Source organism: Vidua macroura, chromosome 16, assembly GCF_024509145.1.
Source record: "Vidua macroura isolate BioBank_ID:100142 chromosome 16, ASM2450914v1, whole genome shotgun sequence".
Lineage (NCBI taxonomy): Eukaryota > Metazoa > Chordata > Aves > Passeriformes > Viduidae > Vidua > Vidua macroura.
The window spans coordinates 6689901-6711454 of record NC_071586.1 but is presented as its reverse complement, the minus strand read 5'-3'; the positions used below and the strand labels follow the sequence as shown (position 1 = coordinate 6711454).

Here is a 21554-nt window from a genome sequence, read left to right as displayed (position 1 = left end):
AGGATAGTAGGATTCCTTTTCCTGATGTATGGTGGCAAATGGATTGACTTGGGTACACCATTCCTTTAATACAGAGATAGACTCATTTGTACTTAGCTGAAGTCACAGTTCTAGTGCCATTGACCTTCCAGTGCTTGAAACATTTCAATGACATTTCAATGACCTGCCTGCGACCTCATCATCTTTACCTGCTGCACCAGGTAACAATGTGCACATGAAAGAAAGAAAGCATTTAATGTAGCATTCAGATCTCAAGTTTAAGTTTGCAAGGAAACAATTTTTTTTTCAGTGCCACATACTCTGGATTTATGTGTGTTAGTAATTCTGCTTTAAGCAAATTTCCAAACAGAATCTTACTTCAGAGCATGAAAAGGATGTGTTAGTGTTTTCCAGCCAAAATACTGTTTTTAACATGCCAAAATAGCAGTATCCCCTTTTGGCCCATTATGGTGTAAATGGACCTCAGTACATGAAGAAAAAAGGATTTTTATTTTGGACTGAGCTTTACCTATCTAATTGTTTTGGGAAGATTTAATATTGAAATATCCAGTATTGAATGCTGAAGGAGGTCGAATGCTAAACTTTGTAGACTGTGATCTTGCTTGGCAAATTTTTTGTGTTGGTAACACCTGATTGAATATTTGGTTTTCTGCTTTAGAACTGGCCATGGCCTGTACGTGTCACTGTTAGGCTTTTCACTGCTGCATGCTTTTCACTAGGTTGGTGTACGATTGGAGAATGCTGAAACTCTCATAGAGAAGGGTTTTGGGCCGAAATCTTCTACTTTCAGTGACTACTTTTTTGGAAACACTGATGAAGCAAGCCACAAGTCAGAAACTCCAGTGGAAAGAGCAGAGGAAGTCAAGCAGAGGAACCCGACTTTGAAGCGATATAGCCCCTCTGATCATCTTGTGAGCAAGTCTGGCAAGCCAAAGCTGAGAAAAACAAACCAAAATTGTCTTGGTAGAAAATACAGTAAGATGAATGAGTTAGTCAAAAAGGTAACTGAATCTGTAGATCTTAGAAAAATTAATGACATTTCCCAGTCAAACACAGGGCCCCATCTCACATTGGACAAGTGCTCTGGATTGCTGTGACTCCTTTGCATAAAGCAGCTGTAACTCATTCTGCCCACTTGCAGAGAATTTAATAGCTGCAGAAAATACGGAGCAGCAAAGAGCCAGATCTTTAGGTTTTTTTCAGATTGTTTTATTGTCTCAAAACAATAACACTCAGCCATGGGATTATGTTACCAGTGTTTTGGGCTTCCTCTCATTATTTTGAGCTCTGGTCCCTTTATGCTGATGTCCTTTTGTTGATTGACTGCTGTGACACTGTAATCAGCAGCTTGATGTTGAGTTCCTGAGTCCTGTTGTTTGCAATCTGACTTCCCAGTTTGATGTCAGATGTTACATTGATGCTTTGTGAATTTCCTCATTTTTGGAGAGAGCTTGTTTTATGTACACAACAGGAAAGCTCTGAGAATTGACTTCAATTGTTGATGTATTAGCTGGAAAAATCAGGGACTGTGATTCATTTAGTTTGTCTTAGATCATCTCTCTTCTTGGACTCATCTTCTTAGGGTTTCTTCTTAGAGAGTGAGCTCATGATCATGTGGTGTTGCTGGGGTATCATAGAATTGTAAGGACAGAAAATGTAAACTTTTTACTTCCTAGCAGTTTATTTAGTAATCAAGGCATCCCTAATGTTGTTTTGAGATTGTATTTTTCAAAGCTTCATCTGTTTGTGGATATGTATTGTAATACTTCTCCTTTGGCTGTCATCTTAGGACTGGACATGACCAGTGCTCATAGTGGCAGCCAGCTTGTGTGCTGTGGAGCTGAAGTGTAGCTGGAAAGACAGCTACTAATCTAGGGTCTTAAGTGGTCTCCAAAGTACTTGTAAAAGGGAGCATAATGTTTCTTTACTAATAGCATAGCCTGCATTGAGGAATTGTTTATTGTGAGTTTGAAAGGAAATTATAATGCCATTCCCTTTGATTTCTTTTTTTTATCATGTCAGTTCACTGAGAGAACAGTAAGAAAGGAGGCACTGAAATGTGAGCTAAGCATGAAAATCTTTGGAAATGAACTTAGCTTCTTAGATTGTGAAGATTTAAGAAAACAAATGAAACATTATTCCTTAAATCTGGCTGAGCTGGCCGTCAAACTTCTGAAGGTAAAAGGAACCTTTTTTCTATTTGAAAGTAAATATCTTGAGAAACTGCCTTCTGGCAGATATGTTAAAGATACAAAATATTACTTGTTGTTTCTCTAAATTGAACTCTAAAAGACACCAGTGTATATTTGGTTTAAACAACATTCAGTACATTAGGCAAAGATTTGTTCTGCTGTCTAATGGTTCTTCTTGCTTCTCTCATTCAAATCCATCCTTGCTTAAATGCAAATTTTTTTTTAACTGGAGTAGGACTGATGTCTGACTCATGCCATGGCCATAGGCAGGCTTTGGGCTGCTTTCTTCTTTATATCCCAGATCAGCTCAGGTAAAAACACTTTTACAATAGACAGATGCAGTCAAAAGTTATATCTGGAAAATTTATTGAATGCTAACTCTATTATGCAAAATAATATTCTGGGTTTTGTTTGGGTTTTGTTTACCACAAGGGACAGGAGGTCCAGTTTAATAAAAGGATGAGCTTGGCCACTGAAGAACTGCAGTTTCCAGCAATTTCAGGCTTTCCTGTTCAACTGGCAGTCAATGCCTCAGCAGTAATCAACATAAAAATCAAAGGGAATGCCAATTTCAAACAGCAGTCTGATTTCTTTCTAAATGGATATATCAAGCCAAGGTATTAAATGCTGCAAATGTGTCCCTTTCACGTGTGCCTGATGTAAAGTAGCAATTCCTGATGTGAAAGTTTTGTGTGAACGCCTATTAATTAATTAGGAGATTCCTGAAGAACAAAAGCAGTCATCATATTTCTGTTGCTGAATGGTTGCCATGGTGTGAGGGCAGCAGTGCTTTCCTGTCTTGCCTGTCTGATTTTGAACTCTTGCTGTGTTATTCCAGTACTGGCTTAAGCTGACTATTCCTCTCTAGCTCTAAATCAAACTCCTGAATTGTTGCATGCAGGTGATTTTTTGGAGTGTGTTCCATGTGACAAGTGGATTTTTCTTGGGATCAAATAATGCTGTTACAGGTTATGGATGCACAAACCAATGGAGGATTTAACCCTGTGTTTCTTTACCTGGCTATTTTAGCTTTTGTACATACTGAACTTTACTAAGTGCTGTACAGACAGAGAGAAACTTGCCCTGTAATACTCAGTTCTAATTGCTTTCCCTTTCTTAATATTTCATGCTGAAAGCTGCATTCAAATCCCCTCCTTAGGAGATACAGTAAAACTATAATTCATGTTAGAAAGTGTGTGTTGGTGTACATGCAATCTTTTCAGTTATTTCCTGAAACAAAATAGTTCATTATTTAATCATAGAATATGCTGTGTTACAGCATCAAATGCTGTGTATTTATTGAAGAGGTTTAAATTAAGTGCTTTACAAAGAAACTGCATTTCATAGGAGGGTATGTACATGAATCTTTCAACAGTGCATTTGTTCAGCTTTCTGTCCAAATGGGAATTGTGGGGTCTCTGGGACAAGCTGGCCTAAAGTGGTTAACAGGAATGAGGACGTCTACTAGTCTTGATGGTGGAATCCAGGTGAAGAAAGGGAAAGAGCTCAAAGTTTTCTTGAACACTCCAGAAGAATCTATGGAGATAATTAATTTCAGGTATGATTAAGCACAAGCATCTTCAAAAACAGTAACTGTTAACTTTCTTGAATATAACTGACAATTTTGTTTAAATATTGCTGTAACTTTAGCACAATTGGTTTTAAGTTATTGTTCAAAATTCTTGGTTGCAGCTCTAAACTCCACTTCAGAATGGTGGATGAGACAGAAGATAGAGATGTCTTCCAAGACCACACAGAAACCAGATCTTGCACTAGGGAAGAAGGTGAGTCCAGTTATTATGTTTATCTTAGAAAGGCATTCTGAAATATCCATAACAGATAATTTTATTCACTAGAGTTTCTTTTTTCACATATTATTTCTAAAAGGTCTACAGTGCAATGTTCATTTCTGTGTTTTCTTTGTTTGCTGTTTTAATTGAATGTTCAACTGTTGTCTTCCACTAGTATCTGAGATTATTGGCTGGCAGCTGTGTTCTGAAATGTCCTATCCTGACCCAGCCAGTAGTTTGGTTTTGCCCCTCACTGGACCTTTGAGACTGGCTGTGACATTAACTAAACAAGACAGAGGCCTGCAGCAGTACGTGGTGGAAGCTGCCTATAACTACATAGCTCAGGTACCACTGGCACACTGGACTCTGGCTTTAGTTTCAGTTTGAAATTCTGGTGACAGAGTGGTATATCTCAGTACTGCATATTCAACCCTCTGGATTCCAAGTTCTGTGTTACTATTCATTCCATTCCCAATATATGGGAAGATATGTTGAACACAAATTACAGATGCTGATAGGAGGTACATACTCTTTTTATCTACAAAACAGTGCACACAAACAATCTGTTGTCTCAGTGTGAGAGATTGTTTTGTAAATGGTGTGCCAATGAATAATGTGATTATCCTTTCTTTCTTTCAGGAGAATTCATGGATTCCTAGTGAAGCTGTCTTTCACTTCTTCCTTGGGACTCCAAAGTCAGACTTGAAAAGAGATGTTGGTGTTGACCTTAGTTTTAGTGTCCCACAGAAGAAATTCAGAATCCAATTTATACAACCTAAGAAAAAAATTGAGATTGATGGTAGGTTTTTCAACTAAGAGCCTGATCATCAGCTAATATCAGTTTAGGAGAACTGCATTACAATTAACTGAGAGATACCAGTATATTTCACTCACTAATGTAATGCTGAAACTACATGATTATGTGATAACTGTTCAGTTTACTGCTTTAGGTAGCACCCATTCCCAACGGGGTTTGCATTTTGGTTACGACTGTATTTTGCACAGAGGTTCAGTACCTGGTCATAACGTCATGTTAGAGAAGAAAGCTGTTCTCAGGATTGATGAATTGAAGGCTAAAGAATATGGTGGATTGTTCTGACATCTTTTACATATGCTGATCTTGCCTTACTGTTTCAATTTGCTGTGTTCTGTTAGTTATGAGATGAAGTTATGTGTTGCTAAACCAATGAAGTACTGACTATGATATTGCCATGCACGGTAATAAAAAATAACATTTTAATCACAGTGTAACACAGAATACAGAATCTACAGACCCATTGAGGAAATATAAACTGATAAATTAATGGTAATAATATAGACAACATATTTCAGCTTCTTTGGTGTGCTGGTCAAGTGATGTTTTGTGTTGATGTATTCTACCATATCACAGATTTAGAATTTTCCACTCCTTTTTTTTTTTTTTTTTTTTTTTTTTTGATCCTGGTTATTTCCAAATGGAATACAAGGAAGCTTTACCAACACTGTGCAAAAGCTGTGTGCACAGCGTTCTGAGCTCCTGAAATGTCTCCACAGCACAACACAACTTACAAGTTTTAGCACAGGCCTAAAGGAAATGCATAAATCAATTCCAGAACGATGCTGTTTTTGTAGGGGACAGCTTCATTGCTTCTCTCAATTATTCTTCTCAGAATATCTTTTCAAAATTACTAGTTTATTCTGAAGACACTTTGCAAAATGCCTTTGCAAATTCTGACCCTAACTTTTTTTCCTTTGAGGTAATATTTATGTTTTTAATCTCTCTGTATCTATTGTTTATAACAAGAACAACTATCATTTCAAGTACAGTCTTATGAAGCATAACTGAACAGTAAAGAAAAAGTAAAGAGTTTTCTTTTTCTCCAAGGGAGGATTGAGTTTTCTAAAAATTCCCGTGTTGGACACCTGGAGCTGATAGTGGATGACCAAGATGTGTATTACATTAAGGTATGTTTGCATTTCATGAGGTCACCTTCTAGGATAAATACTTCCATAAAAGCACAGAAAAGAAAGGCGTGTATGAAGAGCAATAGTTTTGTGAGCAATCCATCAGAGAAATGACCAGTTCTCCTTATTACATATTTTTGAGATAGACTCAGTGCTAAATTTCAACCTAAATCTCTGTGAAACTGCCAGTATTTTCAGTAACACCCTATTAATTTCTGGCCTGGTATTGTAGCATTCATAGTGATTTCAGTCCTAAAACCAACAGAAGCTGAAGGAAGTAGCATCTTGCACCACTGTGACCTCTGTATAACTGGAAAAACAAATCCATCCTTCCTCCTCATTATTTATCAATGGCAAGTTTTAGGCTTTGTGGGGCGTGGAAGGTTTGTTGTTAGATATATAGAAAAACATGTTTTTTCTTCTTCCTCTCATCTCATTTATGAAACACCCAAGTCTATACTATTGCTTTCTTAAAACTTAACTTATGTTGTTGAGTGGCTTGGGGCTTGCTTTTTGATTTGTTTGCTTGTTCTAGGGAATGGCAGATTTGCAGATGCTGAGTGGAGAGCAGAGATACATGACCCAGCTGGAGGTAAAGCTGATAAAGCAAAGCAGTCCTATCATTTTGTCAGGAAACATCACTAAACAGCTTGGCAAGAAGATAGCTTTTTCAGTATCTTTGAATAATTTGTTGAAGGATGCTGCATTTCTTTCAGGTTAGAGGACAGTAAGTATTTGCCATATAAATGCAAGTTCTGGAGCCGTTTTTTGTTAGGCTTGCCTGGTTGTGGACGGTTATTCCTAAAATTCCCTTCAAGTCCATAAACACAGCTTTTTAAAATTACTATCCTGCATAAATTAATACAAATATATCTATTTCAGAATAAAAGAAATTTTAAAACAAAAGTCTGTTTTGAATTAGTGTTGGAAAGGTATAGGAAATAAGATAAAAGGAATTACTTAATAAAAACATGCCAAAAAAGAACAGCTGCTTTTCACTTTTGTTAGTACTAAACAATGCAGAGATACATATTTGTAGCTGAATGTCTCTTAGGACCTGCTGTTCGAAAAATCTTGAAGACTTTTTTTCTCATAAATAAGCTAAGAGGAAAATACAAGAGAAAGTATCAGAAATAGAGCTTTAATATTTGTATAACATTAATACATTAAAATTAAAATAATACCATGAAATAAACCAGTAATTTATGTCTAAAGCTCTCATTTTTGACTGAAATGTCATAGGGTTACACAGTATTTTCAAACACAGCTAACTAACGGGACTAAGGAATGCAGAGGGCAGTTTGTTTTTTGGGAGATGATTTTTTGGTGAAGTTTTCATCTTTAGCTCTCACATGGATTGCCAGTGGCTGAATCCAAGCCAGTTCTGGTCTGATTTCAAACTCCTAGCACCTGAGAACTTGGCTGCACCAGTTGTGCTGCTGCAAAGCCACAGGCCTGCTCTGAGTTTATGTAGAGGTGAACATCCACATGTTCACTTGTTAGGGCTTAGTTAATGAAAAGATCTGTGTGTCTGAATTTATTTGCTTTGAGAAGCAGCTTTAGCTGCATGCATTTCAATAAGCTTGAGGCAGGTTGTGAGAAGTGTGGTCTGCAGGCTGTCTGTGGAGATGGAGAAAGACACTGAACATCCAGCTCTGTGTCTTTTTATCTGTTCACTACACACGGAGTTCATAATGATGGAGAGACTGAATGTCCTTTTGGTTTTCCCCACTCTAGTATTCCTTTAACTACCTGAAGGAACTTCAAGTTCTACCACTGCATAATCATTTCTCTTCTTTCTGTAGCACTTCTGGAGAAAAAGGCTGATGATAAGCTGAGACAATACTCGTTGGAAGGGGAAACCCACCTTCCAGGTGTTCTTGGAGTTCACGCCATCGCTCTTCTCCAGCAGCGTGAAGGATTGTGGTCTCATGGTCTGCAGATAAAATATGGACTCCTAGGTACACTGAAAAACAGGAAAAGTAAAAGTATTCTGTATTTCTCATTTTTCCTACAAGATTTGCCTCTGTGTTTACAACACAGTAGAAAGATTTCAGCTAATTTTTAAACTATGATCTGAAACTTGAAAGGTCCTCTTTTCAGTTGGATATACTTTACTCTTTGAGTCTGCATATAAAACCAATTTTTTTTAAATGGGCTTTTCACAAGCACATCCATCATTAGATTAAAAATCACTTTTTCAGTGAGAATTGCTCCTAATTAATTTGTGTTTTCAGATGATTGCATGCATGCACTCAATATTATGAGGGGTGGTTTCTAGGAAGCAGCTGGCTTTGCTCCGCTGGTTGCAATATAGGAATTGTGTTAATTTTGTGGGACAAAGCAGCTGAACATCAGTGCAGTTGTATCAAAGTATTGAATCCTTGTAGCACCTAAGCATGATAAATGTTATAAGGAGATTGTTTATGCTAACTCTGTTGCACCTTCCGAGAGTATGTAGCAATATGAGTAATAAAATTTTCTTAAACCTACACAGGTATGACCTTATCATTTTGCTACAAAAGCCATGCTGATCACAGTATTTTATAAACAACAATCAAAACATACCTGAACACTTAAACACTACCTTAAGATGCCTGGCTATAGCTATGTAATTGTGCAGTTAGATACTTGGAGATCAAATACTGTGTGATACCAAGAAAGCTGCAAAGCTTGATCATGATTAGTTTGTAGTTCTTTTACTTCAATCAGGTAAAATTCTGTTTAAGTAATGGAGTTTGTGCTTTCTTTTGGATTTATAGGATAAATAAACAAGCTGTAAAAATAAACAAATCTCACTTTCATGTTCTGAAAAATAGAAGTCTTGAAGCCAGTGCCAGGTTTATACTATTAACATTTTGAAATATTAATTCTGATTTACTTGAATAAGTAACTTTGTGATTTAACTTGAGCAGGAGAGGCAAAAGCCCCTTGCCACGAGTGCAGTACGCAGCAGAAAGTTCAAGTAGAGATGGGTGCACGGGGCTTCTACAGACTGGAGCTGGGCCATGAGTTTCACTGTGTGCAGGCTCCCACCTACAGCCACCAGGTGGGTGCTGAGCCAAGCACTCTGTGTGCTGGGCACCCCTGTACTCAGGGCTCTCAGCATGAGAAAGAGATCACAGCAAAAGGCAATGCCCTCTTCTTTAGGTTCACCTGAAACATGAAGTAACTGCATCTTGGATTTCCTCCCAGATGGAAGTGAGTTATGGGAAACACTGGGATGAAATAAACAACAAGAAGAAACTGCTGATCAGCCAAGCCTTTAAGAACAGTTCCAGTTCATCTGTAGTCAGCTATTTCATGGAGGTAATAGTGATGGTTGAAAAGTAAGACCTTCACTTCAAATATTTAACAGACAAAAAATAAATTTTGAATTTTTTTTTATTACAACCTTTTTTTTTTTGTAAATGTGGTATGTACTAATAATATAAGACAAGTACCCAGACCTAATAATTTTGAGCTAGGTGATGTCTTAGCTCAGAGACACTGCGATCTATGACATTGCTAGAAGATAAATTTTGCAAATACTGGAGAAGTTGAGGTGTAATTTGCTCTGAAGTTTTTGCATTGTTAACTCATATAAAATGATTGTAGAAATTTATGAAAGCTGCTTTGCTGACACATTGTAGAAGGAGGGTGCAGGTTATAACAACTCAGAATATTACAGCATTTTTCTTTTTGAATCTCCTGTAGTTGTAACAAATGCATATTAAAGAAACCTTAGTGTATTGGTGAGCATGCATGAAAATCTATAGTGAATGGCAAATGTGCAAAGGCAGAAGCTGTGACCTTCCTGCTTCTGTGTGTGTGAGTAACTTATACAGCCCTGAAAATGGGATCTTGTTTTTATTTAAATTTGCTTCACTTCTTTTCCAGTTTACCATGCAAGTCCTGGAAAAACAAGTGAATTATAGAACCCAGCTGCAGCACTTGCACACCTCTCTGGTGTATTTGCAGAGCAGCACCAACTTTGAGGTGCAGTATAATGACCAGGTACCATTTGCAGCTGGGCTGCAGTGGAAGGATGCATCCAGAAATGGCCTGAAGAAGTGGGAAGGTGAAGTACCACAAACCATTTCCAGTCTGTGATTAGAAAAGCAGGCATTGGAAGCTGCTGCCATGTTTTTCTGAGCAGTTTTGTGTGAGCGCAACAGAATGATAAAGTTGTTTGTTGGAAGAGAGAGACCCTGGAGGTCATCCAGCCCAGATTCCTGCTCCAGTCAGGACTGTTTCTAGCAGTAGATCACATCTGTTGTGGCTTTGTCTAGCTGAGTTTTCAAAATCTCCAACCTATCACAGCCTGGCTGGCTGGCCTCTTCCAGCAGTTCCATTTACTCTAATTAATTTCGTTATATACGACCCAGAGATCTTAGCAATTGGAAGAGAAAAGGTTGATAACTAGCATTTTAACTTCATTCTGGAACCCCTGGATCTTATCAGCCTTGATGTGGACTTAGAATCCAGGTAGTTTGAAATCTCATGTTTCTGTCAGCTTTAATATTAATGTCCCTTGCAGGTGGGTTCAATATAGACACCCCATGGCTCCATCTGTACACAGCTCACAAACTGCACCAGCCTCAGCATTCTACTTATTTACTGACATCCCAGCTGACAGCTGGAAAAGCCCTCTCCATTAAAGACCTTGTACTGGAACTATTCTATAAAGATCAAGGCAATGAGAAGGAAGGAAAAGTTCACATTTACACACCAGCTACCACATACCTGCAGGTTGGTGTCATGGTGCTTTGCAGAGTGTATGGCTTTGGGGACAGGGCTCTGTGCTATCACTAGGCCCTGACTCTACGGTTTCTAAGCTTCCTCCTAATTTATTTTAGACTCTGCTATGCAGTAGAGGTTTAAAACTGATTTAATCATAGTTGCTGTTCATTAGGCAATGTGGTAGACTTCTGTCACTATGCAGTTTGACTTATGTTTATGATTAAGCTGTTCCTTTATCAGCTTTTCCTCCTTAGGTCACTACTACTTCAGGCACAGCCATGGAGGAATGTGAGAAATATTCTTGAATGAGAAAAAAAGTGTTCATCAACTATTTAGCTTTTTGCCTCTCTCTTTTTTGGAGGAGATAAAATAAACTTTGAACTCTATATGGTGATTTGGAATATTTTGATAATGGAAAAGATGGCACACATTTCTAATAGTTCTTGTAAATTATCATTCTGTCACCTCTGTGCTGTGCTGCTGCACAATGGAATGCTGTCTGTCCTGGCTCAGCCTAAATGTCTTTGTTTTTCAGGCATCCACAGTTAATCATCTTGGGAGGAATGTTCTGCATAGCTACAGTGAAATGATCTCTCTGTGGAATCAGCTTGTGAAGAATGAGATTCATTTGGAGAATAATGAACGAGCCAAACTTCTCTGCTTTAAGATAAAGAGTACAAAACAGGAATTTAACTTCACAGCCAGCTATCAAAATCTGCCAACGGTGAGAAAGAAAAAACAAAAGCAATTTTTTTGACTCAGCACTCTCTTCCTGAAAGATGTTATTACTAGTGTTGAAACTTAGACCCCTCCAGTACTGCATCTATTTCTGTCTGTTTTGACAGGCTGCGGTGTAATTCTAGGTTCAAAAAGAAAACATAAACTTGTGTGGCAAAGTTTGGAGTACTTCTCATCTATTAGGGAGCCCAGACAGTCAGTCAGGAAGGAGAGGGTGACAAGAGACAGCGTGACTAGAAAGAGAGCTGGAGATGTGGTTACTCACAACTTGATGAAGATGTATGAGAGGTGTAGAAGATTATACTGTCCTGGAGAATCAGAATCTCTTGCCTGCTAGTGAGCATGGTAACAGCCCAGGTTTATATGCTATTTATCTCTACATCCCTTCCAGTCTTAAGATAGCTTTTGCTTTGCTTGATGTCTGTGGTACAGGAAGGGTAATCAGTTTCTCATTGAAAGATGTACTTTGATCAGTTACTTTGGTCCATTCATACCTTGCAGGAAGTCTTAAAAAGTGTTTTTCTAAACATAGCTTTGAAAAGGCTTTTTCCATGCTTTGAAAATCCAGTTTGGTTTATGTACCAGAGCTTGCTTATGTTGCAAGTAGGTGACACTCAAGTGATACATTAAGGGGCATTTGTCTTCTGCTGGAGTCAGTTTTCTACTGATGGCACTTTTAATCCTCTGAGAGATTAATGGAGATCTGGACTTAAACTGCAGCAGGAATGGTTTGTCTTTGAAGTGACAGCCTTGCTGCAGCCTGTTGAACAACATGGTTTCCATACTGAGGTTCCTGAATATGAATGCAGTAAATCTGATGAAATTGTCCTTTCCTGTTCTGGTCTCATGATCTGAGTGCAGCCTAAGAAGACAAACTTTTCTGTGAAGATTGTATGGAGAGATTATAAAAGTCTGCCTGTTATACTGCAGTGTGAAGGTCAGATAAAAGAGCTAAGGAAGGAGAAGATGCTGTATCAAAAACGTGCAACCCTCCATTTCAGGTTTAGTATTCTTATTTCTATCTTTTAAGAATGTTTTGGCCTAAATTTAATGTGCATCTTGGTGCTCTTAGGAAATGTTCTGGGCTTTTCAAAGTGAGAGTGCCACATGCACAAAGTCTGTTCTTTGTCCTATCTGGTTCCCTGAACTTGCTCAAGTACAGCTGCTTTATGGGCTGGTTATTTGCATCCATTAGGTTTTGGCCTCTTAGTTGAAATGACAGTGAACAAAGCTGTCAAAGGCAACAGACCATGTGTGCTGTGACATGTTTACTGGCAAGTCAGCCAGGCATATAGCCTTCTTTCCTGAAAACAGCAGGATTTATGCTGTGACCAAACTTGTATGAGGTGAGAAGTTCCAAAATCCAGATCTGATCCTCTGTGCCATCCTTTGTGCCTTTTTCCTAGTCCTTAGGCATTATATAGCTATTCTAAAGCCAAAGGTATCCTCTTAAAACATGGAACAAATGGTCTTGTTTAGATTTTGGAATACATTTGCATTTTCTGATGAGAATGAGTACACTGCTCCTACATATTGGCTGTCCCTGAAATTTCTCTCTTCATTATCCATTGCTAAAGCCGTGCCTGAAGGCCTTAATAAAAATGTATGCTCAGATTAGTGACATCTGGATCACTTCTGGGGAAATCTCAGCTTTCTTAAGGCACAACAACATCAACAGGCATGCACAGGAGTGCTGCCTTAGGAGCTCCTGTGCAGCTTAGAGATAACTAAAACACTGGGAGGTGTCTTTTCAGTAGAAAAATATGTAAATTAAGAGCTGTGGCAGATATTGTAACATGTATAAAGGCTGCTGCCCAGTGTCTGCTTATAAAGGTTCATGCATGCTTCCAAGAGGTCTGACTAAGTAACTGTGCAGAAGTATTTAATAAAGTTCATCAAACATTACACTGAAGTAGTAAACTACTCCTGGAGCTGTGTAGTGATGAACATCTGTTGCACAGGATTCTTGGCATGTAGATACTGTTTCTACACAAAACATAAAATGTGGATAGGTGAGGTTTTCAAAGCTGCCAGGAGCTTTTGGACACTCCCTATTTGAAATGAAGTCTTGGCCATGCTGGTATAGAAGGTGTATGTGCTGGTTATGCATGTCAGAACTTTAGAGCAGCACCTGCTCCCATGCCCTTCCAGGCATTTACCAAATTCAGGATGGAAACTCTATCAAAAATTCAGGTTAGAGTGTGGAGTTTGTATGAAGTTGTGATTATGCTCTGTAGTTTCTTAAATGTTCAGTCCCATGTGTTTTGCTTCTGTACCTGACACTCTGATGGTAACTGATAATTTTGGAGTTCAGGTTGAACTCTGCATGATTTCTTGTTGTAGTTGTCTATTAAGATCTTTTACACAATGTTTATTTCTTGTTTTTTTTTTTCCCAGGCATCCTTTTAAAGTACCTTTTCTGCAGAGCTTTCTTCTGCAGGAGACATTTACTGTTGACAAAAAGCAAAAGCACTATTTAATGGAAACAAAAGTTTTGATAAATGGGGTGGAGGAAACAGTGCAGACTCTTATACTTGGTTACCAACCTGAAAACCCCTATGTGAGTTATCCAAGAACTTCCTTTAGTGTAATATACCAGAACAACCTGCAAATGAGTGGTTTACTGCATATTACTTATGTTTCTTGCATTTTCCCTCAAACTTCTTTTTAGATTTGTGCTGGCTTAACTCATCCTTATAACTACAGGACGTTTCCCAAAGATGTTGAAATGTGCATTTTAACTCTAAGCCATCAAAATGTGAGTAAATTTCCCATTAGATTCAGTTAGGAGACATTAATCACCTTTTTATTTACACTTTATTGTCTTTTCAGATCTCACTTGCCATAGGTTTTTAGTTTCTCGCCACATAGCTGCTGCAACCAAAATGTTCAGAGGGTGATTATGTCCTTGGTACCGCCTTAATTTTGTATCATAATATGTTGTGTAGTAATCTATGATAAGAATACTTCATATTTTTTTTAGAATATTATTATGCATGAGTGTTATTAATAAAACAAGTACTGGGATGGAATGGATTCAGGGTTCTCACCCTTATCTAGCTGTGTCTATTCATCTTTCTTACCAAATGTAGCTATTTTTTCTCATTATCTTTTCTTCTATTTTCCTAATTTTCTTCCTCATTTTTCTCATTCTTCTTCCTAATTTTTCATTCTCAGCCAAAACATAATAGATTGAAACTCTTTCATTTTTCATGATGTGTAGGGATGACTTCTCTGATCTTTCATTATACACAGGGTTAACACTCAGTGCACTTTGCTTACTCCCTTTCTTAACACACAGGTGAAGCATGAGCTTGAGACTGTCTTAAAGGTGAATAAGGAAGATGTTCTCAGTTTTCTAGGGAGGTATCAGGACAAATCCAGTGAGGCAGATTTTAGACATCTTTTACACATGGATGTGACACACTCGTTCCAGGTACTGATGGGTTTAAGTTTTGGTATTTTTTGTCTTGCTGACTGCTTTTACTGTGTTGTCTTTAGAATTATAATTGTTTGATGCTGGCAAATGTCCTAATCCAATCAAGTCTTGGCCCTGATACATAACTGTAGGCATCTCAGCAGGTTCAGTTACGTATCAATAATTTGTGTCAATAATACTTTATAAGGGACACGTTGACCTTTTTTTCATGCTTTTTTTACTGCTTTCTATATATTTTTCAGTATCTTGGGATAAAACTGGTAAAATTTGATACACACATTTGCTTATATGCATTACCCACTTCATGCTAGATGTTCAGACATTAAATCACATGAGGCAATTGGGGGGAATGCAATGTTTTATTCTGATACTTTACTTTGTCAAATAGCTTGAGTTTCCACAAGCAATGAGCCTAAGTGGGGAGCTGTTCTCCAGGCAGACTAAACTGGAACACTTTGACTGTGGTATGAGTGTAAAAGTCATCATTAACAAGAACATGTCTTCACAGGTCAGTCCCCTGGTCATTACAGTCTTGTTGCTTGAACTTGAAGCTTTTGCAGTTCATCCACTCAATTACTATACTGGAGAGGTGTAAATTGTTAGGAAAACAGTTAACTTTTGATGGTTAAAGTTTGCTCTGGCTAGATAGCTACATGGGGTTGAAATAGTTGGCTTGTGTTTTGGCTGAAATTCAGAAAACTCTTAAAGTCTAGTTAAATTGTACTTAAAATTCAATGTAGCTCACATTTTGTTGTGATAGAGTTGGGATAAAGACAGGGGGATCACTTACCCATTACCTTCACAGACAAAACAGACTCAACTTGGACAATATTAATTTAATTTATTGCCAAATAAAATTAGTTAAATTATGAGAAACAAAGATGAGAACTAAAAACTCCTTTCCCCCTTTGCTTCCCTCTCCACTTTTGTCCAGTCCCAACTTGTTGTCTGAGTCTCATTGCTCAAACTGATGTTTCAGTATTGTGTATTATAATCTGGGGTCCTTAATGTCCTCCTCTCCTTTTTCTCTCTGCAGGCCCAGGCAGCCCTGAAGAGTTATGGTGAAAACAATGTCAATGGCTCCCTTCACCTTCATTCCAATGGAAAGGAAGTGCTGATGCTGGAGGTCGATACGAACAATGAAAAGAGGAGGAATGCCAGAATTGTTGAACTGAGAGCTTTTCTCCATCAGACTGTCCTGACAAATCCAGAATCAGTACAGTTCCAGCTCATGGGCAAAATATTTCCATCAAGGTAGAGAAATCAGAATGTTGGTTAATTGAAGAACTGAAGAGTGTTCTGGGATACAAATTTAAATGTAACTACTTTGCTATGGCTGCAGCAAGGCCACTGAGTAAATGCCAGTTCATGTGTTATCCCTATTATTGAAATACTTCTGCTCCTTGTGTTTCATAAGTTGATATAAGTTGTGTTAATGTCTTCTAGCTGCTTTTGAAGGACTTTCTTATAGAGAACTTTGAGTGAAGATATAGTACAAGTTATGCCAGTGGAAAAGGGCACTTCCCAGTGTTTATAATAAAGGTTTTAAAGTATTGGTGAAAGCTCTGAGGTGGCAGAGGTGGGAAATAGAAATTTAGCCCTCGAAGTTTCAGCTGATTTTTCAAATTTCACAAATACAGAAGTATGAAATGAAGAATTCTGCAGAGGTCCCAGTGTTTATCAATTGGATGGGATAAGGAGAATGAGGAAATATGAGTTAAAGAAATCAGAAGTTACAACAATTTAGATGAAGCACATTAGATTTACTAGTAACACTAGAAATAAGATAAAATATTCCAAGAAGGGTATTTCATGTGGCTCTGCAGTATGCTTGTAGTTCTGGGCTTCCAACAGTGCATTAATTTGTTTAAATACCAGGGTAAGCCATAAGAGAGCAATTTATTGCAGTTCACAGGAAAGAAAACAGAACACTTACAATTTTTGGAATGACGATTTTTTTTAGGATTTGTTTTACAGGGAGAATACAAACAAAAATAAACTGTTAAATGTTTCTGGAGAACAGCTAAAAGGATGCAGTCTGTACAGACTTCAGTTGCTGACTGAGGGAATAAACCTTACTTCCCTGAACTATGTAGTTTTGTTCTTCCCATGGAGTGGATTTTCACTGAGGTTTTACTTGTCATCAGTCTTTCAGCAGGGTTCCAGTTTCTAGGAGGGATATCTAACACTATGAAAACTGGAGTGATTGCCTCACTTTTAGGTATTTTGTGTAGTATACTTCAGTCTAGAAAGTCAGATAGTTCAATGGATAGTTTGTTGAAGGCCATGTGAAAATTGTGACTCAGTCTTATACTGACAACACAGAAAATTTTGTTGCTCCAGCAGGTTTCCCTAAAACACTGTGCCATGTTTTTCCAACACTGTTCAATTCAGGGCCAAAATGCAAAGAAATATTGTTGTTTCATTCACCAAACTTAAATGATGGTGACACTTATAATTATGTTTTAAACTGAATTCTCAAATTCTGCTTTTAAATCAGTACCAAAGAGATATTTCATATTGTGACAGAGAAGGTTTTGTTTCCAACTCAAAGTCTCTCCAGCTCTTTCTTTTATTAGGAACCATAACAAAAGCATTCAAGAAATTTAAAGAAAAATTAGTCTGCCAATCTGTGAAGCTTTACTGAGGAATTCATAAACATCTGGTGAATAGTGTGTGCTGACTGCAAGGCATCTGACTGCCCGATTGACAACACTGGAACGAGTGTCCAGAAAGTCTGTGGAGTCTCCATACTTGGAGATACTCCAAACCTGACCACATACACTCCTGGGCACCCTGCTCTCATTGATCCTGCTTTGAGTGAGGAGGTGTGTCTTGACAATCCTGAATCAACCATAGAAGTATCTTACTAACAATTTTTATGTCTGTCTTTTTAGACTTCTGTTGTCTTCTGACTTGAAGCTTAATGAAAATAGGCTTCACATGGATTTCATGGGAGCCAGGGAGCAGAAAGTTGGTTTTGTTTTGTCCCTAAATGGAAGAGTCCAACACACTTTTACTGGATTAAAGGCCATACCTCATCTCCTTTCTCTGGATGGATTACTGAAATGCAAAAACAACATTCACGATGGTATTCTGTTCCTTTCTGTTTTGTTCTAACCTGCAGCTATCTAAGGATGCTGCTTAATTTTAATGTAATCCTTCCTGAGCTGCACAATGTATTGAGCTCTGGGGCCCCCAACAGAAGAGCAATGTGTACCTGCTGGAGCAAGTCCAGAGCAGACCAGAGAGATGATCAGAGGGCTGGACCCCCTCTGCTCTGGAGCCTGGTTGGGAGAGTTGGGGTTGTCAGCCTGGAGAAGAAAAGGCTCCACAGAGACCTTAGAGCCCTTCCAGTACCTAAAGGGGCTCCAAGAGAGCTGGAGAAGCACTTTGGACAAGGGGGAATGTCTTCAAACTGACAGAAGGCAGGTGTAGATTGGATATTAAGAAGAAATTGTTGTGAGGGTGATCAGACAATGGAACAGGCTGCCCTGAGAAGCTGTGGATGCCCCATCCCTGGAAATGTTCAAGGCCAGGCTGGACTGGGTTGAGAGTATTTTTCAGTGAACTAACATAGTTTGGATTTTTCATGTTTTCATGGATTAAAGGAAATAGTGGGTGGCCTCTTTCCTCTTCTGAAATATGGGGACTGACTTGAGACTCCTATTCCTTTGAATGGCTTCATGGGTGGAGCAGGTCACTGCAGAGCTCTGGAGGGATTGTTTAGCCTGCAATTACACAAGTAGTAGGTCACAATCCATCTGTAAATTTTATTTCAGAGGGAGTGCAGTATAGTACAGGGCCTAAGAGCACAAGAAGCTTGATGAGTAAAAAGGAACAGCTGCCAGAAATACTATTATGTAATTTATTTTAAACACAGACACGCACTAGTAGAGAAACCCTCAACACTGAACTGCTTTGCTCTCTAGATTAGGCAAAATTATCTAATGTAATAAATGGAAATGTTTCTACTTCCTCCTGGTATTAAAGTAATGGTTAATTTATACATTACTTCTAAAACTGTGGCTATTTCTGTCCCAAGAATCTCTCTCCACAGTAATAATTTCTGCCTGTTACAGGTAACATCAATGTGATGGTCAACAAAAGACTGTTTGGACTGCATGTCAGGAACAGGAATGTGTTTGGGAATACCACTGTGCACAATATCACTGTTGCCATTGTTCAGAATGGCAGTCAGGCAATCCCAGGGGAGGCAAGACTGAAAGGACACCTGGAACTGAGTAAAGAGAAGAAGAGGGGGCTAGCTAGCTTCCAGGTGGATGAGAAGGCTCTTTCTGTAGATTTTTTCAATATCATGGATAATGGGCACGGCAGAGTCAGTGGGACTTTCACACATAATGTCGACTTTTTAAAAAATGCAGGTAGGAAGAAAATCTGACTTGATGGTGTGGTCTAACAAGGTGAATTTATCTAAATGACTGCTGGCCATTGGAAACAGATGAGTTGTGTTTGCTCACACCAGAACAAAATGTGTTCTAGACTTAGCAGCATTCTTTTAATATTGTTGAGAAAATACCATAAAATGGACACAGAAATAGTTCAAAGAGTTTTGAAATACTTCAGAGTAAATTATTTCTCTCTTGTACATCTGTGTTCTTGCACACCATCTAAGCTGACCAGTTCCTGTAAGTATAGTTTTATGCCAAGTGTTGTTTCCTAAGCAAAGCCATGGATTTTCATTGAACTGGAGTTATCAGTAATTTTGCATGGGTTCCTTTGGACAGAATAAATCTTTTCTGAATCTTTTTGACAGCTGACTACTGGAGTTTGAAACAATACCAATTGGTAAATATCCTTTATTAAGTAAAAGAAAGTTCTTGATTTCCAAAGTGCATGCCACATTTTAATTTAGCAGTCCCTTTTCAATATGATTTTCACCTGGTAGGTAATGTCCTTCTATAAATATCAGTAAAGTTATCACACTTTATATAAAGATGTGTATTTTCTTATGAAAAATTACAGAAGGTGCTTTTGATCTGTAATACATCTTTGTAGTCTGTAATGACAACCCAGAAGTGCTGTGTTGATTTTACTTCCTTCCCTGTCAATAGGGTTGCCTTTGGATGGCATTCTTACTGCTGCATGTGAGCATGGCACAGGAAATCACACCATTGCCATAGTCCTGCAGAGTGGCAGTGAAAGGATTGTTGCTGTGTTTGAGAGGCACAGACTGGCCACAGAGCCTCCAGCATCCCAGCTATCTGTGAGCTTAAAGCACAACATCTCAAAGATAAAGAAACATGGGATCCCTTTTGTTTTAGAAGCTGCTGGCTATTATGAGGTAAGAAGAGTTCTGCCTGTGAAAGTTTGATTTCTGGTAGGACAATTTGTGTATATATAATAACTCTAGGCTTTTCCTGTGCACTGTATATATTTATTTCAGAAGCTGCTCCGTTTTTGAGATGTACTAAATTACTGAGTGAAAGGAAGTTGTTGGCTGGCTCCTTGTCATACTGTGAACCTGTCATTTAAGCTCTTGGAGCTGAGTCTAGACTAAATGAGATGCTACATTCAGTACTCATTTAAGTGAAGTACTTTGCTGCATATGAGCATATGTCTTGTCCAATTTTATCTTTCCCCTATAAATGGGAAGTGGACCAACAGGCCTAAGGCTTGCATCTGGTATTGGATTTAACTGGTCCCGGTGTCATTCTCTGGATGGCTGCTAAAGAGCAGAACAGCGTTTAGCATGGCTTTCCCTTTGGAAATTCCTACCCACAGAAGCATTATGGACCATATTGCTGGTATGGTATTGCTTGGCTGCTGTTCTCTCTATCTGCATTTCTGCTATAGATCTGTGAAGGTTACAGCTCTTTTGCATCACAGATTATCTTTTCATAAAAGAAGGCTTCAAATATGTTGGTATTTCAGACATCCACTGCAAAGCTCAAGTCACTCACATGCTTATATTTGGGTGGCTTCAACCACTACAGTAGGGTGAGACACAGAGGTATGCAGAGAAAGAATTCTTAACAGTTCCCTAGCCTTGCTTTTTAGTAGTTCCAGTGCTTTAATTGTTCGTGCCTGAGGGCTCAAATCCTTCAGGGTACTTGAATGCTCTCAATATGTTTTGAAGCCAGGAGGAATTATTGATACACTGCATTTAGAAGGCCTGGCATAACACTATAATCTCTATTTGAAATGCCTTGATGAATTTGCACTTTTATTTTACCAATGCTGCTGCCCTGACACAGGCTGTGATGTTTAAGCACAGTGCAACACCCTCTGCCATTCCCAGTTGTTGCTGGGATGTTTTTGTTTGTTTCTTTCCATGATTTGGTTTCTTTTGTGCATAGAATTTCTCCAGAAAGATTGCTACAGGGATAACAACCACAGTGGAGACAGAGCAGCTCAAGATGGAAATAGAGAAGAAAACCACTGGCACTGCTATGGAAGTTTCTCTTTCACTTCACCATGATGTGGGAGGACTGATGGACATTGTTCCACATGTACTAGAGGTTTGCAGAAATCCTGCCATATATTGTAATATATTTAATGCACTTAACACTAAACTGTTTATCTTTTTGAAATGGAACTCTAACCTTAAATCTATGTTTTGGTGCCTTCGTCAATTTGATCCTTAAAGCAGCCCTGTAACTTTGCTCCTTTGAATTTTAGTCCTCCCTGCTTTTCTTCATTCTCTGAATGTGCTTTGTTGACAACACCAACAGGTTGCTTGCAGTGGAGAATCTGCTAACAAACAGC

General features: G+C 38.4%; 1 protein-coding gene across 1 annotated transcript in view; it reads left to right on the top strand.

Annotated features, from left to right (window-relative positions):
• LOC128815553 (uncharacterized) overlaps positions 1 to 21554 on the top strand; it is a 71540-nt gene that overhangs the window by 17054 nt on the left and 32932 nt on the right. The window contains exons 13-37 of the mRNA XM_053992362.1: positions 720 to 911; positions 2023 to 2178; positions 2625 to 2809; positions 3568 to 3750; positions 3885 to 3976; positions 4158 to 4327; positions 4622 to 4781; positions 5847 to 5926; positions 6462 to 6642; positions 7732 to 7887; positions 8842 to 8975; positions 9077 to 9235; positions 9806 to 9986; positions 10446 to 10657; positions 11184 to 11372; positions 12317 to 12387; positions 13784 to 13946; positions 14058 to 14144; positions 14688 to 14822; positions 15214 to 15333; positions 15850 to 16079; positions 17723 to 17802; positions 18908 to 19210; positions 19901 to 20130; positions 21146 to 21307. Coding sequence (XP_053848337.1) covers positions 720 to 911; positions 2023 to 2178; positions 2625 to 2809; positions 3568 to 3750; positions 3885 to 3976; positions 4158 to 4327; positions 4622 to 4781; positions 5847 to 5926; positions 6462 to 6642; positions 7732 to 7887; positions 8842 to 8975; positions 9077 to 9235; positions 9806 to 9986; positions 10446 to 10657; positions 11184 to 11372; positions 12317 to 12387; positions 13784 to 13946; positions 14058 to 14144; positions 14688 to 14822; positions 15214 to 15333; positions 15850 to 16079; positions 17723 to 17802; positions 18908 to 19210; positions 19901 to 20130; positions 21146 to 21307 — 4011 coding nt within the window. The remainder of the gene's footprint in view (positions 1 to 719; positions 912 to 2022; positions 2179 to 2624; positions 2810 to 3567; positions 3751 to 3884; positions 3977 to 4157; positions 4328 to 4621; positions 4782 to 5846; positions 5927 to 6461; positions 6643 to 7731; positions 7888 to 8841; positions 8976 to 9076; positions 9236 to 9805; positions 9987 to 10445; positions 10658 to 11183; positions 11373 to 12316; positions 12388 to 13783; positions 13947 to 14057; positions 14145 to 14687; positions 14823 to 15213; positions 15334 to 15849; positions 16080 to 17722; positions 17803 to 18907; positions 19211 to 19900; positions 20131 to 21145; positions 21308 to 21554) is intronic.